Genomic DNA, 16,812 nt, shown 5'->3' with positions numbered 1-16,812 from the left:
TTATCATTAAACGCTTAATTCCCCTGATAACCAATAAATGCATTTAAAGCCGGTTATATTGTGGTAGAACCATATAAAATTCTAACCAGAAGATCCATTGTCTGACTCGACAGTGACAGTGACAGCAACGTTTTAAATTTAAAGCAGGCCTCACTTAAAATAAACAAATCCAAAATATATTCCTTGAAAGGTCCATCAGTTATTCACAAAGTGTTTGTCAAACTTATTTCAGTCGATCAACAGTCGCCAAAATGATGTCAATCAGGTGAGATGGTTGTCGGTATCAGTGCGAGGGGTCACTTGTTCAGCACCCAGCTCCCTGCCCCAGGCCTCGCACAACACATTCCCAGGTCACAGCCGCCCCTCCAATCTCACAAAGCCAATCCAAAAATAGATTTTCAATCTGGTTTTAATATGAAATTCTTTGAAAAATGCATCCACAACTGGGTGTGGCGATATAACTGGGAATCATGACTAACAGAATAAGGCTAAAATGGAAGAATCCCGCCCTGGGTTCATCACACGCTTTCCAATAATTGCAAACTGTCGCTGCAAGAGAAATGGAGGCCAAACAGTTCATGGCAAAGTGACATCCAGTCCAACATGGCAGCCACTCGAATAGGAACCAGCAGTCGGGATTAGAAGATCTCTCAGAGCACCGTGTAACAGATCAAAGTAAGGGGACGGCGAGAGACAGAGTGTACTCACCCTGTGGCCAGTATGCTCCGCAGTCATTATGTAGCGGTGACAGGACACGTAATTAGTGCAGTCTGGATAAACAGCCAACTGCTGCACGCAATCCATCCACAGCTCCGAGTACCTGTTGCAAAATGTTGTTTCCTCTCCCTCCCTCCCTCCCCACACCTGCTGCCGGTTAGCCGCAGATTCCCAACATGCCGACATGTCCGCACTCGGCACCGCCCCTCCCCCACCCCCCCGACCGCACGGTGCCGATGGCGCCGATGGCAGCCACGCGCCCGCTACACTCGCCGACGCTTGGCCCCGCTGGGGCTGGAGGGGTTACTGTTCACGCTCAGCAGGTTGGCGGTGGCGCGGTTCCGCTTGCGCTTGTCGATGACCTCCTTCGCCCCGGCCTCGCCGGGCACTGGCGCCTTCTCCTTTACCGCCGGCTTCTCCACCACCTTCACATTACCTGCTGACGCAAGAATCTAAACAGGTCATTGTCAAAATAACAGGGGAGCATCCCACAGGTGGGGCAGAGACACGAGTGCCGGCAGTGAGAGTGTGCCGACGGGCAGGTCTCACAGCACTGAACCATGGCACACTGCTTATTGAATGTAGAACCTGGTGTCACCGCATCCCACCTCCATCCACTGCTTCTTCCCCTTTATGCTTTTTAACCACAATTGTGCCTCGCACAATGGGCATTCACCTACTTTTCTCATTAATGTGTGTATATCTATATTAATAAATGTCAGCCATAGCTCAGTGGGTAGCACTCTCGGCCTGAGTCAGAAGGCCGTGAGGTTTTTCTGCACAGGCCTGGTCTCGACTGCTCAGTGACTGACTGGGGAAACTCGCTAATGTCCCTCAAACAATGTTAAACTCGACCCAAGACTTACTGGGCACCGTTCCCTCTCACCGTGACACTGAAACACAGCAACACATATTGTGGGTACTCACCCTCCTCCACAGGTGCTGGCTCTGGCAATTCCTCCTTATGCTCATCCTTCACCTCCTCCTCCGGTCCGCTCTTCCCTATGACGCAAGATTATCAAAATATCACACACGGAACTCACAGCGTCCACTGTAAGGTGGGACCGCTCCCGGCACCAGCGAGAGGGACCGCTCCCGGCACCAGCGAGAGGGACCGCTCCCGGCACCAGCGAGAGGGACCGCTCCCGGCACCAGCGAGAGGGACCGCTCCCGGCACCAGCGAGAGGGACCGCTCCCGGCACCAGCGAGAGGGACCGCTCCCGGCACCAGCGAGAGGGACCGCTCCCGGCACCAGCGAGAGGGACCGCTCCCGGCACCAGAGAGGGACCGCTCCCGGCACCAGAGAGGGACCGGTCTCGGCACCAGAGAGGGACCGGTCCCGGCACCAGAGAGGGACCGCTCCCGGCACCAGAGAGAGGGACCGCTCCCGGCACCAGAGAGGGACCGCTCCCGGCACCAGAGAGGGACCGCTCCCGGCACCAGCGAGAGGGACCGCTCCCGGCACCAGCGAGAGGGACCGCTCCCGGCACCAGAGAGGGACCGCTCCCGGCACCAGAGAGGGACCGCTCCCGGCACCAGAGAGGGACCGCTCCCGGCACCAGCGAGAGGGACCGCTCCCGGCACCAGCGAGAGGGACCGCTCCCGGCACCAGCGAGAGGGACCGCTCCCGGCACCAGCGAGAGGGACCGCTCCCGGCACCAGCGAGAGGGACCGCTCCCGGCACCAGCGAGAGGGACCGCTCCCGGCACCAGCGAGAGGGACCGCTCCCGGCACCAGCGAGAGGGACCGCTCCCGGCACCAGCGAGAGGGACCGCTCCCGGCACCAGCGAGAGGGACCGCTCCCGGCACCAGCGAGAGGGACCGCTCCCGGCACCAGCGAGAGGGACCGCTCCCGGCACCAGCGAGAGGGACCGCTCCCGGCACCAGCGAGAGGGACCGCTCCCGGCACCAGCGAGAGGGACCGCTCCCGGCACCAGCGAGAGGGACCGCTCCCGGCACCAGCGAGAGGGACCGCTCCCGGCACCAGCGAGGGACCGCTCCCGGCACCAGAGAGAGGGACCGCTCCCGGCACCAGAGAGGGACCGGTCCCGGCACCAGAGAGGGACCGGTCCCGGCACCAGAGAGGGACCGGTCCCGGCACCAGAGAGGGACCGCTCCCGGCACCAGAGAGGGACCGGTCCCGGCACCAGAGAGGGACCGGTCCCGGCACCAGAGAGGGACCGGTCCCGGCACCAGAGAGGGACCGGTCCCGGCACCAGAGAGGGACCGGTCTCGGCACCAGAGAGGGACCGGTCTCGGCACCAGAGAGGGACCGGTCTCGGCACCAGAGAGGGACCGGTCTCGGCACCAGAGAGGGACCGGTCTCGGCACCAGAGAGGGACCGGTCTCGGCACCAGAGAGGGACCGGTCTCGGCACCAGAGAGGGACCGGTCTCGGCACCAGAGAGGGACCGGTCTCGGCACCAGAGAGGGACCGGTCTCGGCACCAGAGAGGGACCGGTCTCGGCACCAGAGAGGGACCGGTCTCGGCACCAGAGAGGGACCGGTCTCGGCACCAGAGAGGGACCGGTCTCGGCACCAGAGAGGGACCGGTCTCGGCACCAGAGAGGGACCGGTCTCGGCACCAGAGAGGGACCGGTCTCGGCACCAGAGAGGGACCGGTCTCGGCACCAGAGAGGGACCGGTCTCGGCACCAGAGAGGGACCGGTCTCGGCACCAGAGAGGGACCGGTCTCGGCACCAGAGAGGGACCGGTCTCGGCACCAGAGAGGGACCGGTCTCGGCACCAGAGAGGGACCGGTCTCGGCACCAGAGAGGGACCGGTCTCGGCACCAGAGAGGGACCGGTCTCGGCACCAGAGAGGGACCGGTCTCGGCACCAGAGAGGGACCGGTCTCGGCACCAGAGAGGGACCGGTCTCGGCACCAGAGAGGGACCGGTCTCGGCACCAGAGAGGGACCGGTCTCGGCACCAGAGAGGGACCGGTCTCGGCACCAGAGAGGGACCGGTCTCGGCACCAGAGAGGGACCGGTCTCGGCACCAGAGAGGGACCGGTCTCGGCACCAGAGAGGGACCGGTCTCGGCACCAGAGAGGGACCGGTCTCGGCACCAGAGAGGGACCGGTCTCGGCACCAGAGAGGGACCGGTCTCGGCACCAGAGAGGGACCGGTCTCGGCACCAGAGAGGGACCGGTCTCGGCACCAGAGAGGGACCGGTCTCGGCACCAGAGAGGGACCGGTCTCGGCACCAGAGAGGGACCGGTCTCGGCACCAGAGAGGGACCGGTCTCGGCACCAGAGAGGGACCGGTCTCGGCACCAGAGAGGGACCGGTCTCGGCACCAGAGAGGGACCGGTCTCGGCACCAGAGAGGGACCGGTCTCGGCACCAGAGAGGGACCGGTCTCGGCACCAGAGAGGGACCGGTCTCGGCACCAGAGAGGGACCGGTCTCGGCACCAGAGAGGGACCGGTCTCGGCACCAGAGAGGGACCGGTCTCGGCACCAGAGAGGGACCGGTCTCGGCACCAGAGAGGGACCGGTCTCGGCACCAGAGAGGGACCGGTCTCGGCACCAGAGAGGGACCGGTCTCGGCACCAGAGAGGGACCGGTCTCGGCACCAGAGAGGGACCGGTCTCGGCACCAGAGAGGGACCGGTCTCGGCACCAGAGAGGGACCGGTCTCGGCACCAGAGAGGGACCGGTCTCGGCACCAGAGAGGGACCGGTCTCGGCACCAGAGAGGGACCGGTCTCGGCACCAGAGAGGGACCGGTCTCGGCACCAGAGAGGGACCGGTCTCGGCACCAGAGAGGGACCGGTCCCGGCACCAATCAGCACTGCTGGGATACAGGAACAATTGAGCAAAGAGGCGATTTTGGACTCTAAAGATTTAGCAAAAAAACTATTATAACAAAACTAAAATGGTTTATAATTCAACAATCCCAGATCTGGTAGCTTGTCCCTGTGGCTGAATTTAGGGAGCTAGTAGTTAAATTAAAAAGCAGGACCTCAAAGGTAGTAATCTCAGGATTGCTACCAGTGCCATGTGCTAGTCAGAGTAGAAATTGCAGGATAGCTCAGAAGAATACGTGGCTTGAGGAGTGGTGCAGGAGGGAGGGATTCAAATTCCTGGGACATTGGAATCGGTTCTGGGGGAGGTGGGACCAGTACAAACCGGACAGTCTGCACCTGGGCAGGACCAGAACCAATGTCCTAGGGGGAGTGTTTGCTAGTGCTGTTGGGGAGGGGTTAAACTAATATGGCAGGAGGATGGGAACCTATGCAGGGAGACAGAGAGAAGTAAAATGGGGGCAGAAGCAAAAGATAGAAAGAAGAAAAGTAAAAGTGGAGGGCAGAGAAACCCAAGGCAAAAATCAAAAAGGGCCACATTACAGCAAAATTATAAAGGGACAAAGTGTGTTAAAAAGACAAGCCTGAAGGGCTCTGTGCCTCAATGCGAGGAGTATTTGTAATAAGGTGGACGAATTAACTGCGCAGACAGCTATTAACGATTATGATATAATTGGGATTACAGAGACATGGCTCCAGAGTTCCCAAGGCTGGAACTCAACATCCAGGGGTATTCAACATTCAGGAAGGATAAACAGAAAGGAAAAGGAGGTGGGGTAGCTTTGCTGGTTAAAGAGGAAATTAATGCAACAGTAAGGAAGGACATTAGCTTGGATGATGTGGAATCTGTATGGGTAGAGCTGCGGAACACCAAAGGGCAGAAAACGCTAGTGGGAGTTGTGTACAGATCACCAAACAGTAGTAGTGAGGTTGGGGATGTGTGCAATAAAGGTACAGCAGTTATCATGGGTGACTTTAATCTACATATAGATTGAGCTCACCAAACTGGTAGCAATATGGTGGAGGAGGATTTCCTGGAGTGTATTAGGGATGGTTTTCTAGACCAATATGTCGAGGAGCCAACTAGAGGGCTGGCCATCCTAGACTGGATGTTGTGTAATGAGAGAGGATTAATTAGCAATATTGTTGTGCGAGGCCCCATGGGGAAGAGTGACCATAATATGGTAGAATTCTTTATTAAGATGGAGAGTGACACAGTTAATTCAGAGACTAGTGTCCTGAACTTAAGGATAGGTAATTTCGATGGTATGAGACGTGAATTGGCTAGAATAGATTGGCAAATGATACTTTAAGGGTTGAAGCTGGATAGGCAATGGCAAACATTTAAAGATCAGATGGATGAACTTCAACAATTGTCCATCTCTGTCTGGAGTAAAAATAAAACGGGGAAGGTGGCTCAACTGTGGCTAACAAGGGAAATTAGAAAGTGTTAAATCCAAGGAAGAGGCATATAAATTGGCCAGAAAAAGCAGCAAACCTGAGGACTGGGAGAAATTTAGAATTCAGCAGAAGAGGAGAAAGGGTTTAATTAGGAGGGGAAAATAGAGTACGAGAGGAAGCTTGCTGGGAACATAAAAACTGACTGCAAAAGCTTCTATAGATATGTGAAGAGAAAAAGATTAGTGAAGACAAACGTAGGTCCCTTGCAGTCAAATTCAGGTGAATTTATAATGGGGAACAAAGAAATGGCAGACCAACTGAACAAATACTTTAGTTCTGTCTTCACGAAGGAAGACACAAATAACTTTCCGGAAATACTAGGGGACCGAGGGTCTAGCGAGAAGGAGGAACTGAAGGAAATCCTTATTAGTCAGGAAATTATATTAGGGAAATTGAAACATAGAAAATAGGTGCAGGAGTAGGCCATTCGGCCCTTAAAGCCTGCACCACCATTCAATAAAATCATGGCTGATCACTCCCTCAGTACCCATTTGCTGCTTTCTCTCCATAACCCTTGATCCCCTAAGCCGTAAATGTCATATCTATCTCCCTATTGAATATATCCAATGAACTGGCATCAACAACTCTCTGCGGCAGGGAATTCCACAGGTTAACAACTCTCTTGAGTGAAGAAGTTTCTTCTCATCTCGGTCCTAAATGGCCTACCCCTTATCCTAAGACTATGTCCCCTGGTTCTGGACTTCCCCAACACTGGGAACATTCTTCCCGCATCTAACTTGTCCAGTCCCGTCAGAATCTTATACATTTCTATGAGATCTCCTCTTATCCTTCTAAACTCCAGTGAGTAAAGGCCCAGTTGATCCAGTCTTTCCTCATATGACAGTCCAGCCATCCCTGGAATCAGTCTGGTGAACCTTCGCTGCACTCCCTCAATAGCAAGAACGTCCTTCCTCAGGTTAGGAGACCAAAACTGAACACAATATTCCAGGTGAGGCCTCACCAAGGCCCTGTACAACTGCAATAAGACCTCCCGGCTCCTATACTCAAATCCGCTAGCTATGAAGGCCAACATGCCATTTGCCTTCTTCACCGTCTGCTGTACCTGCATGCCAACTTTCAATGACTGATGTACCATGACACCCAGGTCTCGTTGCACCTCCCCTTTTCCTAATCTGCCACCATTCAGATAATATTCTGCCTTTGTGTTTTTGCCCCCAAAGTGAATAACCTCACATTTATCCACATTATACTGCATCTGCCATGCATTTGCCCACTCACCTAACCTATCCAAGTCACCCTGCAGCCTCTCAGCGTCCCCCTCACAGCTCACACTGCCACCCAGTTTAGTGTCATCTGCAAACTTGGAGATATTACACTCAATTCCTTCTTCTAAATCGTTAATGCAGGAAAAATGTTCCCGATGTTGGGGAAGTCTAAAACCAGGGGTCACAGTCTAAGGATAAGGGGTAAGCCATTTAGGACCGAGATGAGGAGAAACTTCTTCACTCAGAGAGTTGTTAACATGTGGAATTCTCTACCGCAGAGTTGTTGATGCCATTTTGTTAGATATATTCAAGAGGGAGTTAGATATGGCCCTTACGGCTAAAGGGATCAAGGGGTATGGAGAGAAAGCAGGCAAGGGGTACTGAGGGAATGAGCAGCCATGATCTTATTGAATGGTGGTGCAGGCTCGAAGGGCCGAATGGCCGACTCCTGCACCTATTTTCTATGTTTCTATTGCCCTGATACAGCCTGGGTGGGCTAGGATCGTCCCACACACATGACAAGAGGTGAGGGCGAGCCTGATACACACGATGCAGGCAGGGTGCCAGGCTCAGTCACCGGGGAGACGGGCAGCTCCTACTGCGGAGGATGGTGACGTAGGCGGGTTAGAACTGTATCCAGTAGAAAGAGGCCAGCCCGCGAGTGAGGAACTCTGCTTGTTCACAGTTCCATACCTTCTTTCACTTCGTGAATAATTTCTTCTGGAAGAACAAAATTCCGCTCGCCATTTGGGAAAGGCAGGATTTCAGACTCGTGCTGGAAAAGAGGATAAGAGATTCCAAACTTAGAAAATAAAAGCACTGCATTTCTATAACGATTCTGAGGGGGATTGACAGGGTAGATGCAGGGAGGATGTTTCCCCCTGGAGCATCTAGGACCAGGGCTCAGTCTCAGAATAAGGGGTCGGCCATTTAGGACTGAGATGAGAAATTTCTTCACTCAGAGGGTGGTGAATCTTTGGAATTTTCTGCCCCAGAGGGCTATGGAGGCTCAGTCATTGCGTATGTAAAAGGCTGAGATCGATCGATTTTTGGATATTAAGGGAATCAAGGGATATGGGGATCGGGTGGGAAAGTGGAGTCAAGGTCGAAGATCAGCCATGATCTTATTGAATGGCGGAGCAGGCTCGAGGGGCCGTATGGCCGACTCCTGCTCCTAATTCTTATGCTCAAAATATAGAAAAATATCGTAAACTGCTTCGTAGAGACGTGAGGAAATAAAATCGCTCCTGTGAAGCATCTTGGGCGTTTTCCTACCCGGACGGAGCTATATAAATATAACTTCTTGTTGTTCACTGTAGAAGGCAAACAGCTTGTAGCAAAATGGCTCTTTAAAAGCTGCAGTCCCTCCCTCCAAAACTCCCATGGCTCCCTGACACCAGCAACAACTTGCATTTATATAGTGCCTTTAACTGTGGGAGCACCTTCACCACACGGACTGCAGCGGTTCGAGAAGGCGGCTCACCACCACCTTCTCAAGTCCGCTAGGGATGGGCAATAAATGCCGGCCTGGCCAGGGCCGCCCACATTGCCCATGCTCAGACAGCTGGAAGGTGTGAGCGGACTGCTGGTGCCTGTGGAACTGTACCCGCCCTAAAGCAGTGGCTTCAGGAGAAAGAGGGACCGGGGAATCTGGAGACTGGGGCAGGGCAGTTTTTAAGTAGATTGTGATACAAATGTCATCAATACTTCAAATGGCCCTAAACTGAGACTGGCTGAATCACAGGAACACAAAACAGTCTAACCTGCTCACATACACCAGCCATTTTTCTAGCAGTGATGAAAATTAATGCACTACAAACATGTCCTTTAAATCAAACATTAACTGTGCAAGTTACTCTGCAGTTAGTGATAATTTACTACATTCCTGTTATGATTGATAATCACTATCTATTTACCCACAGCACTATGTGTAAATTCAGCATACAGCAATGAGAGAATATTTGTGCGAAAATATCTTTTAAGAGTTCAAACACTTAAAGGAGCATTACCCTCAAGCAAAGGTGCTTAGCAAACCATGTTTTCTTTCATTCATGAGAGAACAGCCTTTCCTTACTACCTATCTTTCCTTAATATTAATAATATTAAAATTATTTCATCTTGTGGCAACCTCTCCCATTGTAAATTGCTCTGCCACATTTATACTGGGAACCTGCTTATGTCAATATGTCACGGTGTAGTGACACCTTGCCCCACTGGAGGAGGTGTTGCAGCACCACCTCTGGTGGGAGGGTGTAACTACAGCATGACAAGTTAACATAAATTCTTGCATAAATATTACCATAGCAATTTTCATGGAAATGTATATAAAATAAGGACCGAATGCACGACTTTGTAACGGGGGTCCAAATTACCCAGCATGCCCTGGTCCAATTATCCCCCTGCCCTCGAAAGCTGTTTCAGCTCGACATTACATTTGGTCCCACGTGGGTGACAGCTATAGTTGCAGGTACTACACTCCACAATAACTCATTGCACGTAAAGTGCTGAGAGATGTGATAAGGTGCCTTACAGCAAGGCTTCACACTATAGGAAGGGTGTTGGCGCACAAGACGGGAGCACAGATTCACTGGGATCCTGCCTGGTTTGAGGAAATGCTAAATGCAAAGACTTGAAAAATTGGGGCAAGAGAGGAGATTAAGGGGCGATTTTATAGAGGTGTTTAAAATTATGAAAGGATGGGACAGAGTAATACACTTGCAGAGGAAACATTTGCAGGGCAATGGGGAAAGGGCAGGGGAGTAGGAGTGATTGGATTGTCCCTTCAACAACGGGCCAAAGGTCCTCCTTCTGTGCTGTATGATTCTATGAGAAGAATAGATAGAAGCAGCCCGTGTCCAGTGACTGAAGGGTGTAGAACGATAGGATACAGATACAAGCCTAAATTTAAGAGATTTTGAGATCGGCAGAAACTATTTTACACAGGGGGCTGCGAAATCCACTTCCGGAATTGGTCAGTATTGGAGAATGGGTTATAGACAGGTGGTTGAAGGAAAGGGGATCAAGGGGTACAGGAATAGGGCTGCGACAGGGGATTAGGATCCTGCTCATGAGGAGGGCAAACACCAACTGACTGCTTGGGCCGAATGGTCAGTTTCTGTGTTGCAATTTCTATATAACTCTATGACCAATTGCTTGCAACACTGAGATCTCGACGGGTGTGAAATGCAACGGCGTGTGTGATGCGGTTTGTGTTACCATGTGGGTGCAATCGCACTTCTCCATGCGTCAGTGACCCGTCAACTCGCCAGACCACAAACTTAAAGCACATTTGTAACTCGCCGCTTACTAGCGCTTGCATGTCATACATGACATTCAGATGTTCCCAAACTATTTTTGAGGAGACTTGGCGTCCGATATTCTGACTGAATTTGTCCCGGATACAGATCATGTGGAAGTGCCGGTTAACTCCTGGAGAGAGAGAGAGAAATCTGCATTTAATCAGCAATGAAATAAATGGCCAGTTAATTTGCCTTTGGTGGTGTCGGTGAAAAACGACTGCCGGCCCCAGGATAGTGGGAGAAGTCCCCTGCTCTGCTCTGAAAAGAGCCATGGGATCTTCAACACCCACCTGAACTGGTGACAAGGCTGATTTACTGTAGCGCTTCCTCAGTACTGCCCCTCCGACAGCGCGGTACTCCCTCAGTACTGTCCCTCCGACAGTGCAGCACTCCCTCAGTACTGTCCCTCCGACAGTGCAGCACTCCCTCAGTACTGTCCCTCCGACAGTGCAGCACTCCCTCAGTACTGCCCCTCCGACAGCGCTGTACTCCCTCAGTACTGCCCCTCCGACAGTGCAGATCTCTATCTGTACTGCCCCTCCGACAGTGCAACACTCCCTCAGTACTGCCCCTCCGACATTGTGGCGCTCTCTCAATACTGCCTCTCTGACATTGCGGCGCTCCCTCAATACTGCCCCCCCCCCCCCTCAGTACTGCCCCTCCGACAGTGCGGTGCTCCCTCAGTACTGCCCCTCTGACAGTGCAGCGCTCATCAGTACTGCACCTCCGACAGTGCGGCGCTCCCTCAGTACTGCACCTCTGACATTGCGGCGCTCCCTCAGTACTGCCCCTCGGACAGTGCGGTGCTCCCTCAGTACTGCACCTCCGACAGTGCGGCGCTCCCTCAGTACTGCCCCTCTGACATTGCGGCGCTCCCTCAGTACTGCCCCTCCGACAGTGCGGCGCTCCCTCAATACTGCCTCTCGGACAGTGCGGCCCCCCCCGTCAGTACTGGCCCTCGGACAGTGCGGCACTCCCTCAGTACTGCCCCTCCGACCGTGCAGCACTCCCTCAGTACTGCCCCTCCGACAGTGCAGCACTCCCTCAGTACTGCCCCTCCGACAGTGCGGCACTCCCTCACTGGCGTGTCAGCCTGGATTTTTATGCTCAAGTCTCACTGACACAATGAATAGAAAGACAAGCTCAGAGTTCCACACCCATTAGTCTCAATCACACCGCACCACATCTCATAGGATCCCTGCCCACCTTTTGCCGTGCTCAATTTCCCATCGACAGGGAATGGCGGAGTTGGGAATGGGCGAGCGAGTAACTATATTTAAATATGAATTTGGGGCTTGGAATCTCCTGCTCACTTGACCCAGCGTTTGGTGGTGCAGAGCTGGTCGTGTGTGCAATAGGGGTCCAGGGTACTGCTGTACTGTTGCGCATTCACAAGCTGACGGGAAGGACACAGTCCGTTAAGGTTAAGGAATCTCTCAATTTGAACTAAAGGGGTGAGGGTCAAAGATGGACGGGGGAAGATGCCACCCCAGGTCAGAGTGCTCGACAGGTACTCTGTGCCAACCTAGCGATAGCTCACATCTACATCTGCGAGCAGCGGTCAACATACTTTGGCAAACGATGCACTTGAAGTGCCATCACCTACAAGGCTATGGACCAAGAGCAGGAAAGTGGGATTCGGCTGGATAGCTGTTTGTCTGCCAGCGTGGACACGATGGGCCAAATGGCCTCCTTCTGTGCCGCTGTAATTTTTATTTATTATTCTTTTCCGAAAGGAAGTCAAGTCGGCAGAACCAGTGGCACCAGAAAGATCCACGAATGCCAGAGTGTAATGTTGACACTTCCTCGTACGGTGCCCAGTCACATTATGCGCAGTGTCACCGCCTGCTGCACGGTAACCAAGAGCCAGCGTTCCTCGACCTTCCGCCAATCCTTGCTGTGCCGGGCCCGACATGGGCAGCTGGCAATGGCGACAAGGAGCTTCTCTTATAGGGGCGGGGCTGTGCCGCCTGCTGCAAGGGGGACTGCAACTACCTGGCAGCCCCGACCAGGCTGTGACCCACACCGTGACCCATAAGAACATAAGAATTAGGAACAGGAGTAGGCCATCTAGCCCCTCGAGCCTGCTCCGCCATTCAATAAGATCATGGCTGATCTGGCCGTGGACTCAGCTCCACTGACCCGCCCGCTCCCCATAACCCTTAATTCCCTTATTGGTTAAAAATCTATCTATCTGTGATTTGAATACATTCAATGAGCTAGCCTCAACTGCTTCCTTGGGCAGAGAATTCCACAGATTCACAACCCTCTGGGAGAAGAAATTCCTTCTCAACTCGGTTTTAAATTGGCTCCCCCGTATTTTGAGTCTGTGCCCCCTAGTTCTAGTCTCCCCGACCAGTGGAAACAACCTCTCTGCCTCTATCTTGTCTATCCCTTTCATTATTTTAAATGTTTCTATAAGATCACCCCTCATCCTTCTGAACTCCAACGAGTAAAGACCTAGTCTACTCAATCTATCATCATAAGGTAACCCCCTCATCTCCGGAATCAGCCTAGTGAATCGTCTCTGTACCCCTTCCAAAGCCAGTATATCCTTCCTTAAGTAAGGTGACCAAAACTGCACGCAGTACTCCAGGTGCGGCCTCACCAATACCCTGTACAGTTGCAGCAGGACCTCCCTGCTTTTGTACTCCATCCCTCTCGCAATGAAGGCCAACATTCCATTCGCCTTCCTGATTACCTGCTGCACCTGCAAACTCACTTTTTGGGATTCATGCACAAGGATCCCCAGGTCCCTCTGCACCTCAGCATGTTGTAATTTCTCCCCATTCAAATAATATTCCCTTTTACTGTTTTTCCCCAAGGTGGATGACCTCACACTTTCCGACATTGTATTCCATCTGCCAAACCTTAGCCCATTCGCTTAACCTATCTAAATCTCCTTGCAGCCTCTCTGTGTCCTCTACACAACCCGCTTTTCCAATAATCTTTGTGTCCCCCCCCCCCGGGGGCCTTGACCCATGTTGTGACCCCTGGGCAGCGAGGGGTGAGTTGTGGAGGGGGCGGGGCCCGGAGGGGGCGGGGCCGGTCAGTGGGGGCCCCGCCCCCGCCGCCCCCGAGCCGCCGCTCGCGCTCCCGAGCCCGCGGACTCACCGACCGGCTTGTGGCCCAACATGGCGTGGAAAAGGCAAACCTCCACCTCGGGGGTCCACGACACCGCGTCCTCCTCGCGCTCCCGCTCCCGCTCCACCGCCACCTCGGCCATCGCCGCCCGCGGCCTGAGGCCTAAACCCAGCGGCCCCCGCGCCGCCCCTTGCCAGCACTCCCGGCGGCCCCCGCGCCGCCCCTTGCCAGCACTCCCGGCGGCCCCCGCGCCGCCCCTTGCCAGCACTCCCGGCGGCCCCCGCGCCGCCCCTTGCCAGCACTCCCGGCGGCCCCCGCGCCGCCCCTTGCCAGCACTCCCAGAAGCCGCTGCGCCGCCCGCCCGCTGCACTGCGGGCTCCAGCCGCTAGAGGGCAGCAGAGCAGCGCCCTGGATCACGCGGCGCGGTGACCAATCGCAGCCCGCCGCTGGGAGATTCCATTCAGTTAATGAAATTGATTAAACTCATCCCATCAGCCCCAGGTCCATGGGAACACCACCACCTCCACGTTCCCGTCCCGACTGGGAAATATATCGCCGTTCCTTCATCGTCGCTGGGTCACAATCCTGGAACTCCCTCCCTAACAGCACTGTGGGAGCACCTTCACCACACGGACTGCAGCGGTTCAAGGGGCAATTAGGGATGGGCAATAAATGCCGGGCTTTTGGCTAAGATCGTGCGTAACTGACCTGACAGGGGAGTAACCATGACCCCAAAGTGGTTCTCCCTGGATCAGGAAGGTGGTTCTCCTCTGCTTTTTGGAAATAGGAGGTGTGTGGGGGGCTTGACCCATCCACCTCCACGGAGGTGTGTGTGGGGGGCTTGACCCATCCACCTCCATGGCACGAACCTGGTATTGCAGTACTTCCAGGAACGGTGCAGTGGCTCTCGGCCTTTTGGCTAAGAGCATTGGCGCAGAGTGATCCTTGGCATGTGCAAGGTGACCTCTGGCGTTTGTGATCTGACAAAGAATTGGAAAGATTGGCAACGGAAAAAAAATAAATAAATGCCAGTCTTGCCAGCGACGCCCACATCCCAGGAGCGAATAAATAAAAATAATTCTGGAATCAAAATCTAGTGTCAGTAATGGTGACCATGAAGCTGTCGGACCGGTCTGGTCACGATGTTCTTTTGTGAAGGAAATCTGCCGCCCTTACCCGGTCTGGCCGATACGTGACTCCAGGCCCACGATAGTGTGGTTGACTCTTAACTGCCCTCTGAAACAGAACAGTAAACCACTTATTCATGAAGGCGGCTCACCACCACCTTTGAGGGCAATTAGGGATAGGCAATAAATGCCAGCCTTGCCGGTGATGCCCACATCCCGGGAACGAATAACAAAAAGGTGCTAAAGGTCACTCAAGGTCAGAGCTGCCCCACCCCTCCCCCTGCCTGATAGGTGTTCGAAGCTGATTCAATCAGAAATTTCTAAAGGGATAAAGACTTGAAGGGGAAAGATTGCAGTGGGGAAAGGGGAGGGGAGTGGGACTAATTGGATAGCTCTTTCAAAGAAAGAACTTGCATATATATATACAGCAAGCTGCCACAAACAGCAATGTGATAATGGCCAGATAATCTTTTTGTAGTGATGTTGGTTGAGGGATAAATATTGGCCAGGACACCAGCAATAACTCCCCTACTCTTTGAAATAATGCCATGGGATCTTTTGCATCCACCTGAGAGAGCAGACGGGGCCTCAGTTTAACGTCACATCTGAAAGACGGCACCCCCCAACAGTGTGCTGTAAGAGTCTATAAATCAATAGATTTCAATAAATAAGAACATATGAAATAAGAACAGGAGTAGGCCATACGGCCCCTTGAGCCTGCTCCGCCGTTCAGTAAGATCATGGCTGATCTGATCATGGACTCAGCTCCACTTCCCTGCCTGCTCCCCATAACCCATTAGCACTCAAAAATCTGTCTATTTCTGTCTTAAATTTATTCAATGTCCCAGCTTCCACAGCTCTCTGAGGCAGCGAATTCCACAGATTTACAACCCTCTGAGAGAAGAAATTTCTCCTCATCTCAGTTTTAAATGGGCGGCCCCTTATTCGAAGATCATGCCCTCTAGTTCTAGCCTCCCCCATCAGTGGAAACATCCTCTCTGCATCCACCTTGTCAAGCCCCCTCATAATCTTATACGTTTCGATAAGGTCACCTCTCATTCTTCTGAATTTCAATCTAAAGCCTGGAACCGAGAAACATAGAAACATAGAAAATAGGTGCAGGAGGAGGCCATTCGGCCCTTCGAGCCTGCACCACCATTCAATAAGATCATGGCTGATCATTCCCTCAGTACCCCTTTCCTGCTTTCTCTCCATACCCCTTGATCCCTTTAGCCGTATTGGCCATATCTAACTCCCTCTTGAATATATCCAATGAACTGGCATCAACAACACTGTGGCAGGGAATTCCACAGGTTAACAACTCTCTGAGTGAAGAAGTTTCTCATCATCTCAGGCCTAAATGGCCTACCCCTTATCCTAAGACTGTGTCCCCTGGTCCTGGACTTCCCCAACATCGGGAACATTCTTCCCACATCTAACCTGTCCAATCCCGCCAGAATTTTATACGTTTCTATGAGATCCCCTCTCATCCTTCTAAACTCCACTGTATAAAGGCCCAGTTGATCCAGTCTCTCCTCATATGTCAGGCTAGCCATCCCGGGAATCAGTCTGGTGAATCTTCGCTGCACTCCCTCAATAGCAAGAATGTCCTTCCTCAGATTAGGAGACCAAAACTGAACACAATATTCCAGGTGAGGCCTCACTAAGGCCCTGTACAACTGCAGTAAGACCTCCCTGCTCCTATACTCAAATCCCCTAGCTATGAAGGCCAACATACCATTTGCTTTCTTCACCGCCTGCTGTACCTGCATGCCAACTTTCAATGACTGATGAACCTTGACACCCAGGTCTCGTTGCACCTCCCCTTTTCCTAATCTGCCGCCAAAAGCTGCCAGATTGTGGTTAGAAGGCAACTAATGCCCTTAACGTGAAGGTAATGTGGCGTCTTACCCTGTCTGGGCCTGTATCCGCTCTGCGCTCACTGGGACAGGAGCATGAATTGCTCCTAGCACCTTCTGACTCGGGCGGGACTGTTCCCACTGAGCCAAAAGCTGGCTCCAGCCCATGTGCATGTACACAGTATTGTGTATGGAGAAAGAGTCAGACTGAACACTGTAAGCTCAAAGTAAAGTGTG

At 53.2% G+C, this 16,812-nt stretch overlaps 1 protein-coding gene across 2 annotated transcripts; it reads right to left on the bottom strand.

Annotated features, from left to right (window-relative positions):
- Nucleotides 1–391: 391 nt before the first annotated feature.
- mrgbp (MRG/MORF4L binding protein) lies at nucleotides 392–13,802 on the bottom strand. Of its 2 annotated transcripts, none has more exons than XM_070895142.1 (5): nucleotides 13,620–13,802; nucleotides 10,514–10,635; nucleotides 7,900–7,981; nucleotides 1,645–1,719; nucleotides 392–1,156 (listed from the first exon to the last, which is right to left on the bottom strand). In XM_070895142.1, exons 1-5 carry the CDS (start codon nucleotides 13,729–13,731, stop codon nucleotides 981–983), a joined length of 567 nt encoding a protein of 188 aa, XP_070751243.1. In that variant the 5' UTR covers nucleotides 13,732–13,802; the 3' UTR covers nucleotides 392–980. The 2 variants fall into 2 exon arrangements, with proteins under 2 accessions (XP_070751243.1, XP_070751244.1); XM_070895143.1 differs by having other exon boundaries at nucleotides 392–1,153.
- Nucleotides 13,803–16,812: the final 3,010 nt, after the last annotated feature.

Source organism: Pristiophorus japonicus, chromosome 12 (genome assembly GCF_044704955.1).
Source record: "Pristiophorus japonicus isolate sPriJap1 chromosome 12, sPriJap1.hap1, whole genome shotgun sequence".
Classification (NCBI taxonomy): Eukaryota; Metazoa; Chordata; class Chondrichthyes; family Pristiophoridae; genus Pristiophorus; species Pristiophorus japonicus.
This window is presented reverse-complemented; position numbering and strand designations above follow the sequence as displayed.